The following is a 21,857-nucleotide window of genomic DNA, read 5'->3' on the forward strand; positions in this document are numbered from 1 at the left end:
TTAGTCAAATGTTTACTAATACAAGCGCAGGCGTTTAAAGCTCATTTGTGGTGAGTGATGTCAGAATTTACCGGTATTTTGGAGTGGATGTGTGAATGCTCTTTTCCGGAAAAGTTCCATAACATCCTTGCCTGTGTGAACAGCGCTTTTTTCAATATACCGGTAAAGTCTTTCCGGAAATTTTCCAGATATTTACCGGTATCACTGTGTGAAAGGGGCTAATGTCTGCATCAATCTAACAAGTGTGCTGTGTTCTGCAGTCCTCATGACTGTTTTTAGTCGTATTCCCCGACTTATATTTCACCACAGTCTGGCAGTGCCTGCATACTGCTTTTTTCTTTGTCTGTCACCTTTTCTCCTTTTTCGTATCTTTTTAGAAAGAAACCGAAATTCTTCCACACATCCGATTTAAAACCCGCTTTAGGTTCGATCATTTCCAGATCTTTTTCTTCCCCGCTACTAGCAGCACACTCCATTTCCGCATTACTGGATCTGTAGTGACAACAGACCGCAAAGGATGATGACCACGCCTAGGCTGATGGGAATTGTAGTTCCCGCTACCTCCCGTTCGCTTCATTCGCCTAAGCAAACTTTTCTCTGAAATATGGTTTTATTGAGTCATGCGCCTACGGTAATATTGAAAAAAATTACTATTGCGGTATGACAGTATTTACAATATTGTTACATCCCTAATTCATACCTATTTTTTCCTTATTGTTCTACTGAATTTTATTTCATAATGTTGTTAAAATACTGGGATTTACAAACAATAGCTGTTTTCATGCAAATATGCATATTGAATTTACTGTATGTGCAAAACTGAAAATAGCACATAAAAGATTTGCAAATAATGCAGTGTTTACAATGAGTCAAACAGAACAAAATCATCACTTCAATAAAATGGTGCCAAATATAAATAGAAAGCGTAATTCTGCGACAGGATAAGCTGCATGTCTTTTATACAATGTTCAGCATATATAAGTACACCCCTCACAAATCTCTCTTTTAAATTCATATTTTAGGAAGCTTTACAACATTATATGTGTGCATATACATTAGATTAGTCAGTACTGAAGCCAAATTTAGAAGTAATCTAACAAAATAACTTATACAAAAACTAGTACAGCCAAATTTATGTTATAGAAAAATATTAAATACAAATTTAAAAAAAGAGGAAAAATCAAGAGAAGCAAAACAAATAAAATTAAAAAAATGAAATTTTGTAGGTTGTATTTTATTTTTGCAATGATTTGCTTGAAATTAATTGTATTATCTTTCAATTTCTGAATATGTTTGGTGACTAAAATATTATTTTAATAAATATATCTGTTTAATAAATCTGTTTTGTTTAAATGCATTAAAATACATTGCCTATATTCACAGAGAAATAAAATAAAAATATTCTTTTTTTTTTTTTAATGGGGCGTAGTCAATTATGCTGAGCGCTGTATATCTTCTACAATAAAATACTTGCTAGTCAAAAATATAAAGATGAAAACGCAATAATTGTGAGGGGTTTTGGAGATGTGAGATGCACTTTGAGAGCGCAAATAAATGCTCAAGACAATTCTGGAGGGAATAATAATAATGTTATAATAATAATACTGAAGCACTGTGATGACAGACTTTGGCTGAGTGATTTAAGAATGAGCCAAATAACATTTCAAATGTTTTACAATGTGCTGGAACTGCTGGTTAGTCCATTAATGTGTCCCATCACACATAATCTCCATCACATGATCTGTTTTAACAAAATCACATGACTTTTAATTGTGCTGGAATTTATTTGGTAAATCTGTATACATCGTAGTATAAGCACATTTTGTCTTATTACATAAACCTTTTTTATTGCTTTGCATCTTAGTGTTTGCATTATGCGCAAATTCAAAATGAAACCTGCTACTGTGCTAATTGCTTAAAATATATGTCATCGCGAATAATATAAACACTATATAAGCCAATCAGCTTCTCTCATGGAAGTGTGGAAGAAGTGATGTTTTATAAACTAATTTCGAGAGGAGCACGTGATATGATTGAGCACAGCTGGCCACTCATTTGTAATCAGTAATAATCCAATCCGAGTAATCCTAGCCTACTATAAATGGATCACTTCATAACCTTTTTACCTATCTTAGTTTCGGAAGAATCCCCCCTTCCACCCCATCTCCTCCCTTTTTTTCTTTTTTTTCTCCCCCTTTTTAGAAACTATCGAGACCTTCCTGATCTCGGATCCTCTGATATGCTTATTGACCTGCAATCAAATATATCAGAGCTCAGGGTTCTCTCCCAGGACAGCATGCCAAACCTGCTATAATGCTAAGCATATCTAAGTCTCTTGAAGTATGTACACAAAAAAGTACACAATGGCCTCTGGTGGATTTACAAGAAATGGCTTATGTGAGAAAACATGCCCCAGTAATTTATTTGAGATTGTCAAAAATGTACACTAGTGGATTTGTGGAAACAAAAACTGTAAAAAGATGTAGCCCCGGGTACATATTTCTTGGTTCTCAAAAATTTAGCTGTGGGCACATAATTCCAATGAGCCTGGGTTGGTTGATGATGTCCACAGCACAAACTGTACAGACCGAAAAAAAGTGCAATTCTAGGGTTTAGGTTTTTGAAATTAGTATTTTGCATGCAAGTGAATTGCTTTACAAACACAAAAACATCTAATGAACACTGCAGTGCAAACAGTTGCTTTATCCAGTCATTGCTCCACGGAGAATAAATAACAACAACATGCAAATTCAGAACCTGTTTTGCTCATTAATAATCGCATGCCACAAATTTTCCTTTACCCGTTTAATTCCCAAATTCCCTCCCAAACTCTCTTCGAAACACAGTTCAGCTTCCTGTTTCTCTGTGCTGGTCTCTTGCACAGGCCATTGAGATAAACAGCAGAGTTAAAGATATTACAGCCACATGGACTCACGCACACATGATGTCAGATGACTATCTGGCAACCGATTGTTGTGTTGAGAAACAGTGCGAGTCTGTGTGACTCTGAGAGCCTGAAGCCTGAATCTCTACTGTGCTGGCAGCTTTTCCACTATCATCTAAAATTAAAACGCTTCGATAACCATTTCAGCTGAACGTCAATAAAACAGCCTAATGACAACTAAAGGAACAAACTCCAGCTTATTCCCTGGCAGCCGGCATTGGGAAAGACGTAACTGCACAGACGTAATGAAATACGCAATGCTTAACTAAATCAAGAATGAGTTTGAGAAGTGCTTTTTTTTTACTCCTCAGAGACTCTGAGTCACCGTGGATCACAGGGTAATCATGTTTCTGATCAAGCTGAGAGATGATTGGCTGACTGAAGACCACATCTGTCCAACAGCTCTCTTACATGCCTTACATGTAAACGTGACTACTTTAAAACAGAACTATTTGTTGCGGTGGGTCATGCATGCACATTGTATATACATCTATGAATAACTTCTGAAGCACTTTCAGGTTAAATAAATATATTTTGCATGCATGCAGGTTTGGAAAAAAATGCAAAAAATGCTAATTTTATTAATCAAAACTCATTTATGGTAAACAATATACAAAATAAAATGCATTTATTTTATTTACGTGCATATCTTTGCATCAGTTCATAGCTCCTGTGACATTTTAAAAAATTTTTCAAACATTTCCCAAGAGATGTTTATCAGACCAAGAACAATTTCACACTATTTCTTTTTTCTTTTATAATTTTAAGGTCAATTTTATTAACCCAATTAAGAAATCTAAATTTTTTAAATATTAAAGTTTGCTATAGAACAAATCGCTTGCCTTGTTAACCTAACTTGGTCTTTAAGGGCCCTTTCATACACCCGGTGCAAAAAAGGCACAAAGCATGTATGGCAAGATTTGTTGCTACTTTCAGACAAGCGCAGCACTAATTATGTTCATGTTTTGCGTTTCACTGTTTAATTAGCAAATCCATTTGCGCCACTTTGCTGGTCTAGAAAGGCGGTGTGTTAAGGCGCATTGCTGATGCATTGCTATTTTGAGGAACTGAAATAGATCGCGCCATTCACCAACTAAAAGGTGCTCTAAAGTCCAGCGCAGAGTGCCTTAGTTATCTTTTTTTCGGTAGTTGGTAATACATGCTTCAGTGAATCAAATTCATGAATGTATTTAGATGACATCTAATTTATTAATAAAATGTATAGGTTTTCAGTATTTTGAGGGATACTTGGAGACTATTTTAGGGTGCTTTCACACCTGCCTTATTTAGTTCGATTGAATCGCACAAGAGTTCGTTTTCTCTGCGGTTCGTTTGGGCAGGTGTGAATGAAGCAATCGTACTCGAGTGCGCACCAAAAACGGACCAAAACGTTACGCTTTCAAACGAACCCTGGAGCGGTTCGTTTGTGGTGAGAATATGATCCGTACTAAAACAGGTTCAACCGCAAAAAGGACTAATCCAGCTGCCGTAGGCTGATGCGCAGTGTATTATGGGATATGGAGGAAAAATATTTGTTGACAGCACTTTACCAACAGAGACAGGGAAAAACAGTACCTGATGGATCGTTGGTAACATTTCCGCAAGATGATCATGTCGCAGTTTAGCTAAATTAATTCACGCCTCCTCCTGAAGTGTCGAGCGATGCATTAAAACACTGTTTTAATACAGCCGCGGACGCGCTTCACTCTCGAAATGTATAGTTTGTCTAAAGCAGGGATACAATCAGTCAGTCGTCCCTCCATAGTAAAAATGACATATTTTGTCTGCCGGTTTTGTTTTTCTAGCGGGAGTTCATTGGGATTTTGCCACACATGAATTCTGACCAATTAATAAGCAGTTTAGGAAATATATGTTCAACAACATCTGGCCAATGAGAGATGTGGATTTTGTCACATGACTGCAATGTGGTTCGTTTCAACTGGTTCGGACCAAAGCCAGCAGTGTGGTGTGAAAACGACCTAAAGACAGCAGAAAATGCAACAATGTATCATTTATTGCCCTTGATCTGGACCAAATGAAGCGAACTACAGATGTGAAAGCACCCTTAGAGGTTACTGTAGGTCAAACTTTTTCTTTTTTGTTAGGCCACATGCAGATATAAACACCTATCTAACAAGAAACGTGTTTTGTGAATACTTGTCTGTTGGTGCTCCAGAACTGCCAGTTTCAGACAGTTGAATGCTTCTGATTTTTTTCCTAGCATTGATTGGCGCGATTTGCATTCACATTGGTGTAAACCATTATAGGGGGATCAATTGTTTATTTATAATGTACATTTTTAATTATTAATATTTAAGATATAGATCAGAGAAAGCAATTTCTTGTGATTAAAGGGCAGACCCCCATACATCTTGTTTTAATGTCCTTCAGGGAGGATCAAGCATATTCCCTCAATCAAAAATATCTTTGTCATCACTTTCAGATTAGCCTAATACATCCTTGGTGAATAAATGTAAGCATTCCCTTTAAAATTTTGCCCAGAAATACAATAGTTTGTCCTTAAAAACAAACTTTGTGAGCTACGCCACGTGTTTATTTGTTGTGCCACATCAACTGCCATTTAAAAAACATTTATACAGCCCGGCCTGTGTTGGTGTTTCCTCAGCACATGGTGCTCCTGGACATGAGCCCGAATGCCCATGTGTTTAATCCGGTCGTGACTGGTAAACACTAATCTACCAACCAAAATTACCATCATTACAGCAACTCCTATAACCTGTCATCTCTCCCAAGCCTTCTTTGATTTGAATATATCAGTACTGTAAGTGTCCTTGCTGCTGTCAGACCACCCTGATGCTCTTCCTGTAAGACGCCCATCAGAGAAGCTCAAGGTTTTATCCCACACAGCAGGGTGCTGGAGTAACTACAAAATGAGATGATTGACCTCGAGTCGGACCAACATGACACAACTCAAGCCTTAAAGGGGAGCTATTATGCAAAAATCACTTTTATAAGGGGTTTAAACACAGTTGTGTGGCAACAGTTTTTAAATAAAATCAGCCTCTAATGATTAAAGTTAATTCATTCTGTTTTTAATAATCACACTTGGTAAAAACAGAAACACTTTGATTGACATTGTCTCTTTATACGTGTCATCATAAGGGAGGAAAGCCCTGCCTATTAATGTCTCTTCATAGATATATACACTAGATATCGCATAGGGACCCTGAGCATGCGTCTATAGCTCCGCCACATTGGTACAGTGCTCCCAGGACAAATGTCATTCAACCGCACTAGTCAAGACAGTGTTATTACGTGAAGATGCGGGACTTTAGTGCTGTCTATGGGTGTAGTAACGAGCAAACAAAGAAAACAAAGCACAAAGGCAGAACATTTCATAGGTAAGATTAAGTTTTTTTCTGTTTTTGTATGTTCTGAACTTTTGTGCTAATCAGGTAACGTTATTAATGATAATACAGTCACTTACTGCATTCACCATACGGCAAAACAGCTCTAACTCACACTAAATACTCGGCTTATGCTAGTTTTGTTGAATAAAATCAGCAAACAATGCAAAATAAACTTGACAACGAGATGCTGCGCTGCCAGAAACTTGTATTTTTGTCGACTAGTGAACGAGTCGTTCATAACGGAGATTCATTCACAAATGAATCGCTCCCTCCGTCAGTATGTGAAGGGAAAGCAGGAGAGGAGCTGTGTTTCAGGACACGGATTAGATCAAATTTAACAGGGAGGGTGGGTAGTACATTTCCGAACACACAAACACAAGCTTTTTGTCAGGAATGCCAGTGCGATCACTGATCCATCAATGTAGAAAAGTGATGTAAAATTATAATTTTCGTAATTTAAAAAAAAAATTGTATACTAACATCCAGGAAAACTCCCGATCATAGATGTATGTGTATACGTGTATATCTCTGGCTTTGGATGGCCACAGTCCTCCACTGTACCTTGGTCCCGCATTCATTTCAAAGGAGCGCTACCCTGTTCCAAAATGGCAGCTCTATTGACGTATTCCTTCCAATAGACAACATCTAATGTATATATCTATGGTGTCTCTCTCTCATTAGTATAAACAGCCCTAAGTGAGAAGCAGCCATCCGATATTATTGTTTTGAATCTGTCACCATGCTGACACTTGACACTTAGCATTTGTAGCTCCACCCTATTTTAAAAAATCACTATCTCATTTGAATTTAAAGCGACAGTCGGCAGAATTTAGATCAAAGCCTAAAAAGTCAGTGTCTAAGAGTTAAGGTCTTCGTATGCTTTTTGTTTTGTATTCATATGTGAAAAATTTATCACGTAAACAAACCTTGCACAATGAGTCCGATGTGTATTAATTCATCCAATACCAAAAAACACAGAACATTTCGGAAACAGTTCAAGCGGTGATACTTTGCTCTTCTGATACTGTTTTGTCCTGAAAAGAAATAGGCTACATGTTGTGTTCATTTAATACTAGCCTACATCATACCTGTCAACACTGGGATGCGAAAATAAGAGATATGCCCACCATAATAAGGGTATAATACCATAATAAGGGTATTATAAGGCCCCCACATTATATCCCCCTCCCCCTCCCATGTTTCACTATAAATAAACAGTTAAATGGTCAGTAAAGTGTTTTATTTTTATTATTTACGAAAGGGAAAAAAATGTATACATTAACAGCAAATACATTAGCAAACAGTTCAGCTTATTACAATTATTAGCTGTTATAATGAAATAGATTCAAATCTCATTAGCTGTTTCTTCACTGTATAACTTATTTATTAAATTTAGATTTTTTCGTTTGATTACATTAAATAAAAGATGTGTCACTTTAAAAATGCACACATCTAACATTATAATAAAAGCAGTTGATTGCTTTCCTAATTGTTTATGCTCACTTAGGATTAGTCATGTTTGAAAAACCCCACCAAGATTGACATCTTAAGATGTTATTATTATTAATTATGTGTCTATGTCTGTTTAAACAAGCACCCAAAACCCAGACTCAAATCACATGTACTGTATCCTTTTGGGAAACAGCGTCTGTTATCACTATGGAGCGCGTCAGCTGACAGTCATGCACTGCTATATGACTGTTTTGAGGATTGCATATGAAGGGGAGACGGCACCTGTAATGAAGTGAAAAGGGAATTGCGCTGCTTTTATATTTATTTTAAAGTGTTTTAGGCCTAAACAAAGCGAAAACACAGAACAGACTCAAATTTAAGAGCAAGGGGCAGCCCCTTGTGGTTCGGCGGTATGAGTTGCATATAAGGAGGATCGGCTCTTTAAAGTTTATTTGCCATCCTTCAGAGAAAGACTGAAAATACGGGAGAAATACAACAAACCTGGTTCAATTCTTTTTATGATGCATAAAAGTTTTGGAGGCAGTGTGGCAATACGATTTAACAACATGAGGTTGAATTTATCTTTTACCCTTCTAAAGTCACATGCTATTTTGGGATTTCCGCCTGGATTTTGTCTACCCAAATTTAAAAGCTTCCCAAATCCACATGCAAAGGTGTAAATGTAAACATTTGGCATAATTTTAAAGAAAACCCTTTGAATTTTCATAAAACACTTTTGAAAGTGTTTAAAATAACTTTATATGTTGTCTGTGTTATAATAAAAAACCTACAAAAGTTAAGTTTTTTATAAACTCAAATTTGAAAGTGTACCTTTTAGGTTCTGTGTGGTCTAGCTTACTGTAATTAATTTTAGTGGTTTCTGCACATGTCTATAATCATAGGAAAAAAGAAAAATGTCTCCACCATAATCTATGCAAAAGTTATTGTATTCCAACTGATGAGAGGTGCTGTACAAGCCACAGGCATCGATCATTGATTTCATATTTCACTATTCTTTTGTTTGATCAAACATTATTCACTGTGTTTGGACCATGTCAGACATATAAAAGGATTACTTATGCACATCACCTCAAAAACAGAAGAAATGGCCCTGAAGTGCACAGCATAAGGTAAGAGATGACAGCTGTCTGTGCTATCTGGGGCTCTTTATTGATCATAAATGTTTTGTTTTCACTTCTGCGCCATGGAAACACCTCGATTCATTCGGCAGCTGTTTGATATGTGAATATAATTCAGTAAGAAGAATGCTGGAACCGTATGAGCACCGGCAAGAGCTTTCATTTAAGCTACAACTTGTACATGTGTCATATGAAAAATATGAAAATGAACCAATGTTCAAAATCCAGCTCGGGAATCCAAAATACTGTGTATTTAAATGTGAATAACTTTTGTACAGTAGAATACAAACCAAAGTGATGCATATGTGCATAAAATATAGATTCTACACTTTCAAACGAAACCACTTAAGGGGGTCTGGTGCAATGCTAGCCCTTTAAATCTTAAAGGGAAAGTCGATGACGGAGTTTGAGAGATGGCAAAATTACCGTCGAAAATTTCGCATTCAGTGTACAATAACCTTTATAAAACATTATTTGTGTGGTATTTTGAGCTGAAATCTCACAAACATTCTTGGGACATCAGAGACTTATTTTACATCTGTTAAAAAAAGGGGGCATAACAGGTGCCCTTATGGTGCAAATGTCCCGTTTGTGCAGTCAAAGCTTTCAGAGTTTGTGATCATAAGAAAGTGGCCTTCACTTCAAACATTCGTGCTTTCTCTTGATGTACAGAACAGCTGGAGTTTAACAATGCGGTCTTCCTTTAACATATTTGCAACAATGATGGCTTGAGTTTCTGCCCATGTTTTACAAGTCGATGTGGTTTGTATTAAACAACTGCTGAGATGGTTGAAAATTCAGTCGTTAAAGGCTGTTAGATGCGAAAATTGTGGAACAACGGACGAGGTAAAGCGTGCTTGAGATTTATATCGCTACAAAAGTCTAACAAGACCCTAGTTGGAGGAAAACCATTGATTTCCTTCTCATTACGGCACTTTAGTTACATTAAATGGACAAATCTCAACAATGTTGACCATGATTACCTGTTTACAGCTGAATTCTTCAATCTTAACCTTTTATTTAAGCTGTGAACAGGTTTTCTTTCAGATCTGCACAAAATATATGTGCTCAATGAAATAATAAGACCGCAAAAGCATACCTAATATTTTTGCATTGATAAATCATCTGAAAGTTATCAAGTTTTAGATTAAATTAATATATTTTCACATCTCTGAAGATACTTTAACAAATTAATCTTCATCGTGTGGCGTCGCAGTGGCGCTGTAGGTAGTGCTGTCGCCTCACAGCAAGAAGGTCGCTGGTTCAAGCCTCGGCTCAGTTGGCGTTTCTGTGTGGAGTTTGCATGTTCTCCCTGCGTTCGCGTGGGTTTCCTCCGGGTGCTCCGGTTTCCAAGTCCAAGTACAGGTGAATTGGGTAGGCTAAATTGTCTGTAGTGTATGAGTGTGTGTGTGAATGAGTGTGAGGATGTTTCCCAGAGATGGGTTGCGGCTGGAAGGGCATCCGCTGCATAAAAAATGTGCTGGATAAGTTGGTGGTTCATTCCGCTGTGGCAACCCCGGATTAATAAAGGGACTAAACCGACAAGAAAATGAATGAATGAATAATCTTCATCATAAAATACAACTGAAATACAAAATTATCCCTCCTGTGAAACTTTAACCCTTTTTTTAATATTGCCTACAGTTAAGACATTTTAAACATAATTTGTAGAGTAATAACTAACATAAGAACATATTTTACTGGTTATTTTGCAAGATACTAGTATTCCACTTAAACTGCAATTTAATGGCTTAACTAGAATAATTAGGTTAAATTGGCAAGTTAGGATAAGTCACTGGACAACTATGCTTTATTCTGCATATTAAAAATGAATGTTTTCTCCAGAAAAATGTAAGTATCCGCTTGTTAAGTGGTGACGTGTTGGTGACGTATGTAATACTATTTCTGGGTCCAAATCGCCGCTCATTTGAGTTGAGAAATCATTTGTTTATGATCACTTTTTATTAAATCGCATATTAAAGTTAATTTTAGATAAAGTCATAGTGTACACAACAATCTCTGGGCTTGCTCCATCACAAATACCAAAATTTTAACAATTTATAAAAAAATGAATTACTTTCTGGTCATTGGATATTATGCATGGACATATACATTGCGATCGTGATTTTCGAAAGTATTAAATCACTTTGTAAACGTTTATTATTACCATTTCACGAGTTTCCCCATTCATTTGAAAAGAGCGCTTGGACACGGATGCCGCTTCGCGTGACGTTAAACTTAACAAGCAGATAACAGTAAATACTCTGGGTAGGGGACCTAAGTACTAAATACTTAGGGTGATTAGGCAAGTTATTGTATAACAAAAGTTTGTTCTGCAGACTATCGGTGAAAAAAATAGCTTAAAGGGGCAAATAATTTTGTCCTGAAAATTATTTTAAAAAAATTAAAAACTGCTTTTATTCTAGCCAAAATAAAACAAATAAGACTCCCTCCAGAAGAAAGAATAACATCAGACACACTGTCAAAATTTCCTTGCTCTGTTAAACATCATTTTGGTAAATATTTAAAAAAGAAAAAAAATCTAAGGGGGGTGAATAATTCTGACTTCAACTGTATATTAATTTTTTTTAAGTGCCTACATATGAGTACAGAGGGCTTCTGTGACATATTTCATTAAGTCCTCAAACTACTACTAGTAGTGCTTATACTCTCATACTTGCAAATTTTTCTAACTCAAACATTTAACTTTCAGATTTATAAGGAAGGTCAGAGATTGGTCAGTGTTTGTAAATTGTTAATAAATGTGTCAACTGTTTAGTGGTTGTGACATTGAAGTTGTGCAACTTAAGAACAATAATGTAGCCTAACTTAAATTTATCACTTCTGCCAGTTGCATTTTGTCACGTGCTTGTGTTGTTTGTAACCTCAAGCCTACAAAAACATACTATCCTTGCAGTCTCATTGCTTCAACACAGCTTTTGCGATTCCACAATTCACCACAATTCACAGTGCTTTTTTTTCTTTTAGGTTTAAATGGATCATACCAAAATTTTGCCGTTGGGTTTATTCTGTCGAGCCAGACTGACCCCCATCCACTCGTCGTTCCTGTCGCCTTGACACGTCTTCCCGCAAGACTCCCTCTGCTTATTTCCTAGAGTACAGAAAGACAACATTACTGTAGCCTACAGAGAGACAAACATCACCGTCTGCACAGAGAAACACACTAAAACCACTCTGAGACAAAAGTCAGACAGTCAGTGTTTAATATGCACGAGGAGAGACAATAGTGCTACACACAGTTTGTGTTAGTAAGACAAATGCAACATGAAATATTTGAAATGCGAAACTCATGTGTATCAAACATGAATACACATAAAAAGTGTCTGAACTCAGTCCAGTGTTTACTGTGCTGGCTGGCAATTGTTCTACTTGGAGAACAAAGTCTAGACGATCTATTTTAAGTAAATAGAAGCAAGCTTTAAGTACAAGCTGTGTAATCTTGGAAACCATGTACTGTATAATGCACTTTGGCTTCCTTAAATGATCATCAATACACATCTATGAACAAATAAAGCCAGCTACAAGATGATTACAAGACACACATCGCACGCAACATTACAAAACTTGATCAGAAGCAAGGAAGATAATGAAAAAAGTAATGACTTGATCATATTAAAGTCTGATTATTTGTGTCCATATAAACATTCTCATTTCCCAGAGATGGGATGCGGCTGGAAGGGCATCCGCTGCGTAAAAACTTGCTGGATAAGTTGGCGGTTCATTCCGCTGTGGCGACCCCGGCTTAATAAAGGGACTAAGCCGACAAGAAAATGAATGAATGAATAAACATTCTCATTTTCAAATATCATGGAGTATAAGTACAGTAATCCTATATTGTAGTGCTACATGCAAATCACTGCAAACATAATAACACCAAAGAATTAAATGTAAAATTAAAAGAAATGAAAGTGTTATTGTTCATAAAACTAATTCAATTTGGCTAAAAGGCATCTCAAGTAAAACCCAGGAGTCAACTTTATCAAATGAAATGAGTGTAGTTAACTCAAAATTGATTGAAAGTTAATTCTACTCATATTTAATTGAGATTTGAACTCAGTGATGAAGGTAATGAGTTAATTAAATACCTCATTACTAGGGCCAGACAGAATCTGCGGACGTTTTTTTGCTATTTCTGCTGAGAATTTTGGTAAAAATCTGCAGATTTCTGCGGAATTATTTTGGGGGTATCCAGCGGAATATCATAACTAAAACCTTGATATATTAAATAAAAAGTAATAATTTATTGAATAAAAACTGAATAAATTAAGATTTACACATTTACTGTAAATCTGTAAATCAACAGAGTTAGTAATGGGCTAAAAATCTGCAGAAATCTGTGGAAAATCTGCAATATTCTGCGCACAGATTCCGTGTGGGCCTACTCATTACTTCAACCTAAATAGAGTAAGTTCACAGTATTCATTAGGATTAATTTTATAACTCAAATGGTTTGAGTTGCCTTAACTTATTGGGTTTAAAGTACTCACACTGCAAAAAATGTTTTTCTTGCTTAGATTTTTTGTCTTGTTTTTAGTCCAAATATCTATAAATTCCTAAATCAAGAAGAATTTTCTAGACAAGCAAAACATATTGTCTTGTTTTGAGAAATAATATGCCAATATTAAGTGAAATTTTCCTTAAAACAAGCAAAATAATCTGCCAATGGGGTAAACAAATTAATCTTGTTTTGTCTTTTGACGTAAGATTATTTTGCGTACCCCATTGGCAGATTATTTTGCTTGTTTTAAGGAAAAGTTCACTTAGTGCAGTTGGTTTAAATTCTCTTCATTTATTGGTTTTTACTGTGCTCAAATTGCTTCGTTTACTCTAATGGATTAAGTTCGCAGTACTTTTTAGGATTAGTTTTTGAACCTAAATGGTTTGCTGCAATCGGTTTCCTCAAATGGTTTGAGTTACCTTACCTTTTTGGGTTTTAAAGTGCACAGAAATCAGTGCAGTTCAGTTTGGTTCAATGTTAACTCAATATACTTTAATTAGAGTTAAATCTAATTTTTATTCAATTACAAAATGAGTTCAAAGGAAGCAGAGTAATAGACTGGTGATGTGTTTTGTTGCAAATAAAACAAAATAGCTCCACTGTGAGTCAAATTGAAGCACTCTTGCTGAACACAATGGGCCCTATCATACACCCGGCGCAGTGTGGCGCAAGGCGCGGCGCAGTAGTCTTTTGGTAGTTTCAGCTTGGCGTAAGAGTCATTTTGAGGCGTTGCGCTACACTGTTTAAATAGCAAATGCATTAGCACTCATTTGTGCGCCCTTAGGCGTTCTGGTCTAAAAAGGAAGGCGTTCTGAGGCGGATTTTTTGCTATTTTGAGAAACTATAATAGATTTTTCATTAGACCAAAACTAACCCGCTCTAAACTCCGGCGCAGAGTCGCGCCTCGCTTACACACTGCTTAATACACACAAAAGAGCAATAGGCAAATATCTTTACATATGAAAAAATGTAAATATTAAGGATACATATAGGATATAATAAGAATAGATATAGAATATAAATATAAAGCATTAAAATATTACAAAACATATTATTTTCTAGCCTACATAAATATAAAAAAATCACTGCTTTTATGTCTTCTTCATCTCGGGAGGCTTTTTCAGTTCATTGATAACAATTTGCTTTTGTATAATGTTATTATTATTAGCAGTATTATTTATTCTATCCATATTTATATTTGTTTTATTAAAAACAAGCTTAGATTTTCCCACCTGCAGGTTTTAGACCATATGGGGCATGGCATGTGTTTTAGGATATAACACATTTTGTTATTATTGTTCATTTATTCGTTTGCTGGAAATTAGAACTGAATTTAGAAATAGTTTTGAGACGAATATTTGCGCTTAACAAACAAAAGTATTTATTTATAGACTAATTGATGTCTGTGCCTAAAGGTTTCCCTATCCAAGAGCGAAAGTGAAAGTAGATCCATTATCTCTCATTCTCGCGCAGTAGATGCTCTGTTTAACAGTTTTCTGTTAAAAAACTGTCAACTGTTAACTGTTTGCTTGTGAAATGCTTATTTTTTCCACTTAGACTTACTTTGCGTCCTGTAAATAGCGAATGCGCTCTTGGCGCGACGCAGCTGACTCTTAAAGGGAATGGGAGATGAGACTCTAATTGGTTTATTCTTAAGACACACCTATAACTCATTAAGAAAATAAATCAACCTTTTTAGAACATGCGCCGAAGCGCAAGGCAGATTTCCCGTCCTTAAATTAGCAAAAACGCGTCCTGACACGCCCTGAAAGCATTTGCGCCCTGCGTTTTGCGCTTTGCGCATGAACCGTCAAAATAGAGCCCATAGTCTTTGTAGTCTATTAACAAATCAACTTCAAAATAAATCTTTAATAAATATAACTTTTAATAATAAAGATAATAAACTACAATACAACTCTCACTAGCATTTATTCTGGTGTGCAGTTTTCTGCAAATGCATTGCTTCATTCAGGTGGGAGTTAAACAGGCATCCGAGTTCAGTCTGGCTCACTACAGACTAAAGTCTGCAAGTCTCTGTTCTGATGCTGTCAGGCTGCTAAGAAGGAAGAGAAAATAACCAGAGCCAAAGAAAACAGCCTCAGTCCCGGGAGCCATCACTCTTTCTCCTGTGGACAATCACAGTTTGCCCCTCAGAGGGCCGCTGTAGCTCAACGCTCATAGATAAACATTAAAGCTGACCCTTACGCTTAGATAAACTCCCTGCAGGAATAACACGCCTCGCTCGTAAATCCTACCATTTTTGTACATGTAAAAAAAAAAGCATAATAGAGTAATAATAATAGATAATAGAGTATACCTACCATAATACATATACCATAATAGAGTATACATATACATATACATATACATATACATATACATATACATGTACATATACATATACATATACATGTACATATACATATACATATACATACATATACCATAATAGAGTATACCTACAAAATAGATCATGTCTGATTCTGCTAGCTTATATCTCACGGTTTATAGTTTTAGAGTTCACCACCAGTGTCATTTTTTCAATTCAAAATGATCTTACGCTGTGCAACAAAAATGCAGGGTTCCACACAATACATTTAGATCCTCCCAACACAAATCGATTTAGGCTCAATACCAATTCTACCCCTTAGCCCTTCCCCTTATGCTGAGTTCAGCCTGCATGATTTTAGCCCCGATTTTGACTCGCCGGCAGGTTTTAAGAAATCGCCGACAAATACCTGAAATAACAAGCAAATCAGTGCTTGTGCACGTGACTGACAATCACACAGTGTGAACTATAAAAGACGCAATCTGAGAGAATCGCAGATGAGTCCCTGACGCCTGTGAGAAATTTGGCGTGCTGAATATATGGAGCTGTCGGCGATTCAAATCATCCCGTGTGAAATTAGTTTTATATACTTTACTTTTTATTTCTGTATTTAAGGAAAAAACAAGGGAAAAATACAAATAATAGATTTAAAATAAATAAATGCGTAACATTGCAAGACTTCGCCCTTCACTATCTCAACAAAGTACTGAAGTGCATCACGGATTGATTACTGTAACTCGCTTCTCTCTGGTATTCCTGATAAACAACTTCATAGACTACAGTTGATTCAGAATTCAGCGGCTAGGATAGTTACCTGCTCGCGTACTTCTGATCACATAACTCCAATTCTCTTTCACCTGCACTGGCTTCCTGTTCACTGTCGTATACAATACAAAATCCTCCTCTTAACATACAAAGCTCTTCATAACCTGGCCCCTCACTATCTTTCTGATCTTCTTCAATTGTACACTCCTTCACGCTCACTGAGATCATCTTCTGCTGAACTGTTATCTGTCCCACACTTTAAGATGAAGTCATTTGGAGGCAGGGCTTTTAGTTGTACAGCACCAAAGTTATGGAATTCCCTGCCTTTGCACATTCGCCAGATGGACTCTATTTCCGTTTTTGTTTATTACGTTTTTGTTTAGGATAGCTTTTAATGATTTGCTGGTTTAATTTATTGCTGATTGTCATTTTTACTGCTTGTATTTTTATGATGTGCTTGTAATCTGCTGTAAGGTGTCCTTGAGTGCTTTGAAAGGCGCCTAAAAATAAAAGGTATTATTATTATTATTAAATAAATAAATAAAAAAATAAAAAAAATAAAAAAATAAAAAAATAAATAAATAAAATAAATAAATAATACAATAAAACACTGGAACTTAAATGAACAGTTGACTGGTCACATATTTCCTTACAGGTCACATGAACAAATACATATAGAAATCAGATTACACTGTGTAAAGGCAGAAGTACAATCCACTTCTCCCAATATTACAGGTATTTATCCATTTTGTAGTTTTAAAGAAAAAGCCGTCCTCTCCATATTTTGAACATTATAACTTAAGCAGCAGTAACTGATTTTTTGGGCTGTAAGTGGGCTAATTTTGAAATTCTGTAATTATAGCTTAGATTTTTTTTTCTGTTCTTATAAACAGACTGGGTTGTTTCTCAAAAGCACTGTAATAGTAAATGTTATCTAAAGTCTTCTTGGATGGGTTGTATTTTGGAGAAACTGTACAGCACCGGATTTCGTGTGACTGCTGCGATCAGACACTGTTTCAAAGTTGATGATCGTGGTGACTGTGGGAGACTGTACCAACAAGATGAAGAAGGGGGGACAAAAATGAGAGGGTGGGGGGAGATGGGTGCGAAATAAGGGAGAGTCCCGGGAAAAATGGAAGTGTTGGCAGGTATGTTTATCATTTATATTTTTGTTAAAACAGCCATATCACCCTGCAGCCCAAGACTGGTTACTCACTGAAGCCAAGCAGGGTTAAGCATGGTCAGCACCAGGATGGGAGACCACATGGAAAATCGAGCTTGCTCTTGGAAGTGGTGTTAGAGAGGCCAGCAGGGGGCGCTTAACCTGCGGTCTGTGTGAGTCCTAATGTCCCAGTATAGTGAAGGGAACTCTATACTGTCATTGAGCGCCGTCTTTCGGATGAGACGTTAAACCGAGGTTTTGACTCTCTGTGGTCATTAAAATACCACGGCACTTCCAATCATTCCCATCCACCAAATTGGCTCCATCACTGTCTCCCACTTCACCAATAGCAGGTGTGTGATGAGCGCACTGGCGCTGTTGTCCTGTGGCTGCCGTCGTATCATCCATGTGGATGCTGCACACTGGTGGTGGTGTGGAGAGACCCCCCCTCATGATTGTGAAGCGCTTTGGATGTATACACAATAGATGCGTTATATAAATACACATTATATTAAAACTGTAATGCAATTTTTTGTGGGGCGGAGGGAGTTCTTTAAAACTTTCAACATTTTTTACAGTCACTTCTGGTTACTTTAACACAATAAATAACTTCCTGAGTAGAAGTTGCTACTTCCTGAGCCCAAAGTTGTAATGGCAGCGTATGTGGGAGGATCATGACCGACTAGTTAAGTTTTCTAGGATGGAATTTCATGCTATTACAAGAGATTTGTCAAGGAAAGCACCTTTTACCTCCTGAACAGCAGCTTGTCAAAGGTGGAACAAATGGTTCTCATCACGTCTTGTTGAAGTTGTTTGAAGTTAATGCTTTTGCCCCCAAACGCTGCGAAGCATCCAAAGCACACAAAGACTAGTGCCAGATCTCGAGTTAGGAGGAAAACACAAACTGTCAAAACCCAAGGCGAAATTAGCTTGGGATACAGACGAAGCGTTATTTTCAACAATTAGCAGGGAAGCTCTGTCCAAAACATACTACTCGTTGAACATGGATATATTTCACAAGGTCAGAACTGGAGGAAAAACCACAAGAATAAATCTTTTGGCCATCACTTCAAGGCACGAGGAATGTTCTTTAATTTATAAACATCTCATCAGATCACGGACATTGGTTACTCTCGGCCATCTCTGTACCAGACGTGTTTGTTTTTGCATCTGTGAGCTGTTCTGGTTGAGTTCAGTAAGAGAAGAAGATTTGTTTGTACACTCCAAAAATGAAGTTGGGTGTTTATTCAAACTAACTGAAAAAACGGGAGACAACTTAATCGTTCCATGTTCAATCCACTTAAATTTGTACAGGTGGTGTCTGGCCCCGTTTACACTGTCAGGTCTTGATGCTTAATTCCGATTTGTTGCCTATATCTGATTTGTTTGCCTGTCTGTTTACACGTTTACACTTGCTATACAATTTACGATGTTGAGCATGCATAAAGGCTGGTTTTAGCATCTGTGCCACACTAGTCACGATGGAAGAAATTGTCTTGTTTTTAGCTCTGCGAAATATGCAAAGTGTAGTATAAGCAGTGAATGGTTTAGTCCAGATTTACCCCCACGCAGTTTTAGTAATGGTATGGCCCTGATGTGTGTGTGTAGTTGAAGATGTAGCCTTTGCCTGTGTGCGCACTGGTGTTGGAGAGAATAAAGTTGTTCTATGTGTAGCCAGCAGTGCGTGTATTAATAGCGACAAAAAGCAAAAGTTACAACACGAAGTTCGCCCAACTTTAAAATGATTTTGAGGCAGAGGCGGGGGAAAACTTAATTGTTCATGTTCAATCCACTTAAATTTGTAAAAGCTAATAACTTAATTCCTTCATGTTGCCTCAACACAAATCTATTGTGTGAAACTCAAAATTTTAACAGTGTAGTGAACGAGCATGAGGACGAAGTGTGCGGTTAAGAGATAACTGAAGGAAAAATAACGAGGGCTGCACAATATATCGAAAAATTAGCCTGAAATATATAATATCCATATCACAAGGAACTGCAATCAATCCGCAGGTTGTTTATTTAAATCATAACCAATCAGATGTTCGCTTTACTTAGAGTTGATAATAAATACTGGGAGACAAGAGAGGAGAAAATCTCACGTTTAAATTGGGTACTACCAAAAGAGAGAGAGAACAGATACAAGTGTAGGTTGTACATGGACTGTAGACTAATTGTCGGTTTTGTTTGCCCCTTTGTGATGAGACATGAGTGCCGCGTGACATGCGGTGAGGTTTGTGGATACTCCAAAGTCAGATTTACTAACATAACCACTCAATACATTTGCCAACTGCCGATTGCATTTCATATCATATCAGCATTATTTCTACACATGTAGCAGGAACCAATTGGGTCAAGGAACAATGCACAGTGAATAAATGGGCCTCCTAAAAAAACACCCAGCTGCCAGTCAGCCTATCACAGGCGACACACAGCATCACAGTGGATGCGGCGCTCTTACATTAAAACAACACATCTGTTTTATTTGTATTGTGCAAAATATATTTGTACGATTTTTGATTTTTTCCTAGAATACACCAGCCAAAACGGCAAGATAGCAGAACCCGGAAGTCAGAAGATCCACAAATTAGCATTTTTTAGTCAATATTACAAATTTTTACAACAAACAAGCACATGTTTAATATATGCATAACTGCGTTCGTGTTTAACCATCATGCTTTAGAAAAAAACTCTAAATTTCGCGATATTTAATCCTTAATAATAACTCTTGTATAGCAGTCCCACAACATTCTGACCAAGGAGAAGGGGTAGGGGTATCAACAATAGAGCTTTATGTCTAGCACCGCCCCTGCTTTAGACAAAATCTAAAAATACATATAAATACATTTAGATCATTTACTTTAATCATTACTATTGGAATGTGAAGAGACTTTCAACCAGCACAACAAAACATGTTTCTGAAGACAATCACCTACTGCAACTTAAATAGGCGACTGCACATCTTTATAAATACAGCTGAAAACATATAAATAGTTCAGATATTGACTGCAGTTAACCCTAATCATGCACAACTGACTCTGTTGCTTTAAATAAAGACTGAAATTGCTCTTCTGAAACATGGCTTTGAATGGGTTCTGTGTTACTGAAAAGGAAATGACTCAACTTATTATTGTTTTTTTTTGTTTGTTTTTTTTGATGAGAGCCATTCTAGTAAATGGAGAATTACCTCCCTTGGCAACTGCAGGACGTATTTCACTGTCCCAGAAATGAACGTCTGTATAAATAGGAATGCACGGCTAAAGACTTGCTTCGAAATATGCTTGCAATTATCAAGATCAAGACCATTTCGCAACCAATAAATATTTTGGTCTCCAAGCAGATGAGTAAATGTCTAGTAATGGCGCTGCGATATCATCTGACTCGCGTCCACAAGAGTCACTAAACATTCTTCACAAATTGACAACAGACCTTTATAATCAAACGTCCAGTCAAATTAAAATTACGTTTTTAAGTTGTTAGTATCAGTATGGTAGTTTTCAAGATATCTAAAAACTAGTGTGCTTCAAAAAAGTAACAAAATTGACGTTAAGAAGATATACACTAACCGGTCACTTTATTAGGTACACCTGTCCATTGCTCGTCAATGCAAATTTCTAATCAGATAAACACATGGCAGAAACTCAATGCATTTATACATGGTCAAGACGATCGTGGCATGGTTATTGGTGCCAGACGGGCTGCTCTGAGTTTTTCAGAAACTGCTGATCTACTGGGATTTTCACGCACAACCATCTTTAGGGTTTACAGAGAATGGCCTGAAACCGAGAAGCTGATAGAAAGGCAACAGTAACTTAAATAAGCACGCGTTACAACCGAGGTCTGCAGAAGAGCATCTCTTAACGCACAACACATCCAACCTTGAGGCGGATGGGCTACAGCAGCAGAAGACCACACCGCATGCCACTCATGTCAGCTAAAAACAGGAAACTGAGGCTAAAATTCACACAGGCTCACCAAAACTGGACAATAGAAGATTGGAGAAACGTTGCCTGGTCTGATGAGTCTCCATTTCTGCTGTGACATTCGGATGGTAGGGTCAGATCCATCCTGCCTAGTATCAATGGTTCAGGTTGGTGGTGGTGGTGTAATGGTTCGGGGGATATACCCATCTTCTGATGGCTACAACCAGCAGGATAATGCGCCATGTCATAAAGC

General features: G+C 36.9%; 1 protein-coding gene across 7 annotated transcripts in view; it reads right to left on the reverse strand.

The window, feature by feature from the left end:
- The window catches only part of itga9 (integrin, alpha 9), a 198,593-nt gene that overhangs the window by 168,206 nt on the left and 8,530 nt on the right, over window positions 1-21,857 (reverse strand). For all 7 annotated transcript variants that reach the window (XR_015505039.1, XR_015505041.1, XR_015505040.1 and 4 more), the window contains 1 exon segment: window positions 11,912-12,018. Coding sequence is in view for 3 of the 7 variants with exons in the window: in XM_087277709.1 (XP_087133835.1) it covers window positions 11,912-12,018 (107 nt within the window). In the remaining 4 variants the exon portion in view is untranslated.

This window comes from Danio rerio, chromosome 13, assembly GCF_052040795.2.
Source record: "Danio rerio strain M-AB ecotype USA chromosome 13, GRCz13ab, whole genome shotgun sequence".
NCBI classification, from domain to species: Eukaryota; Metazoa; Chordata; class Actinopteri; order Cypriniformes; family Danionidae; genus Danio; species Danio rerio.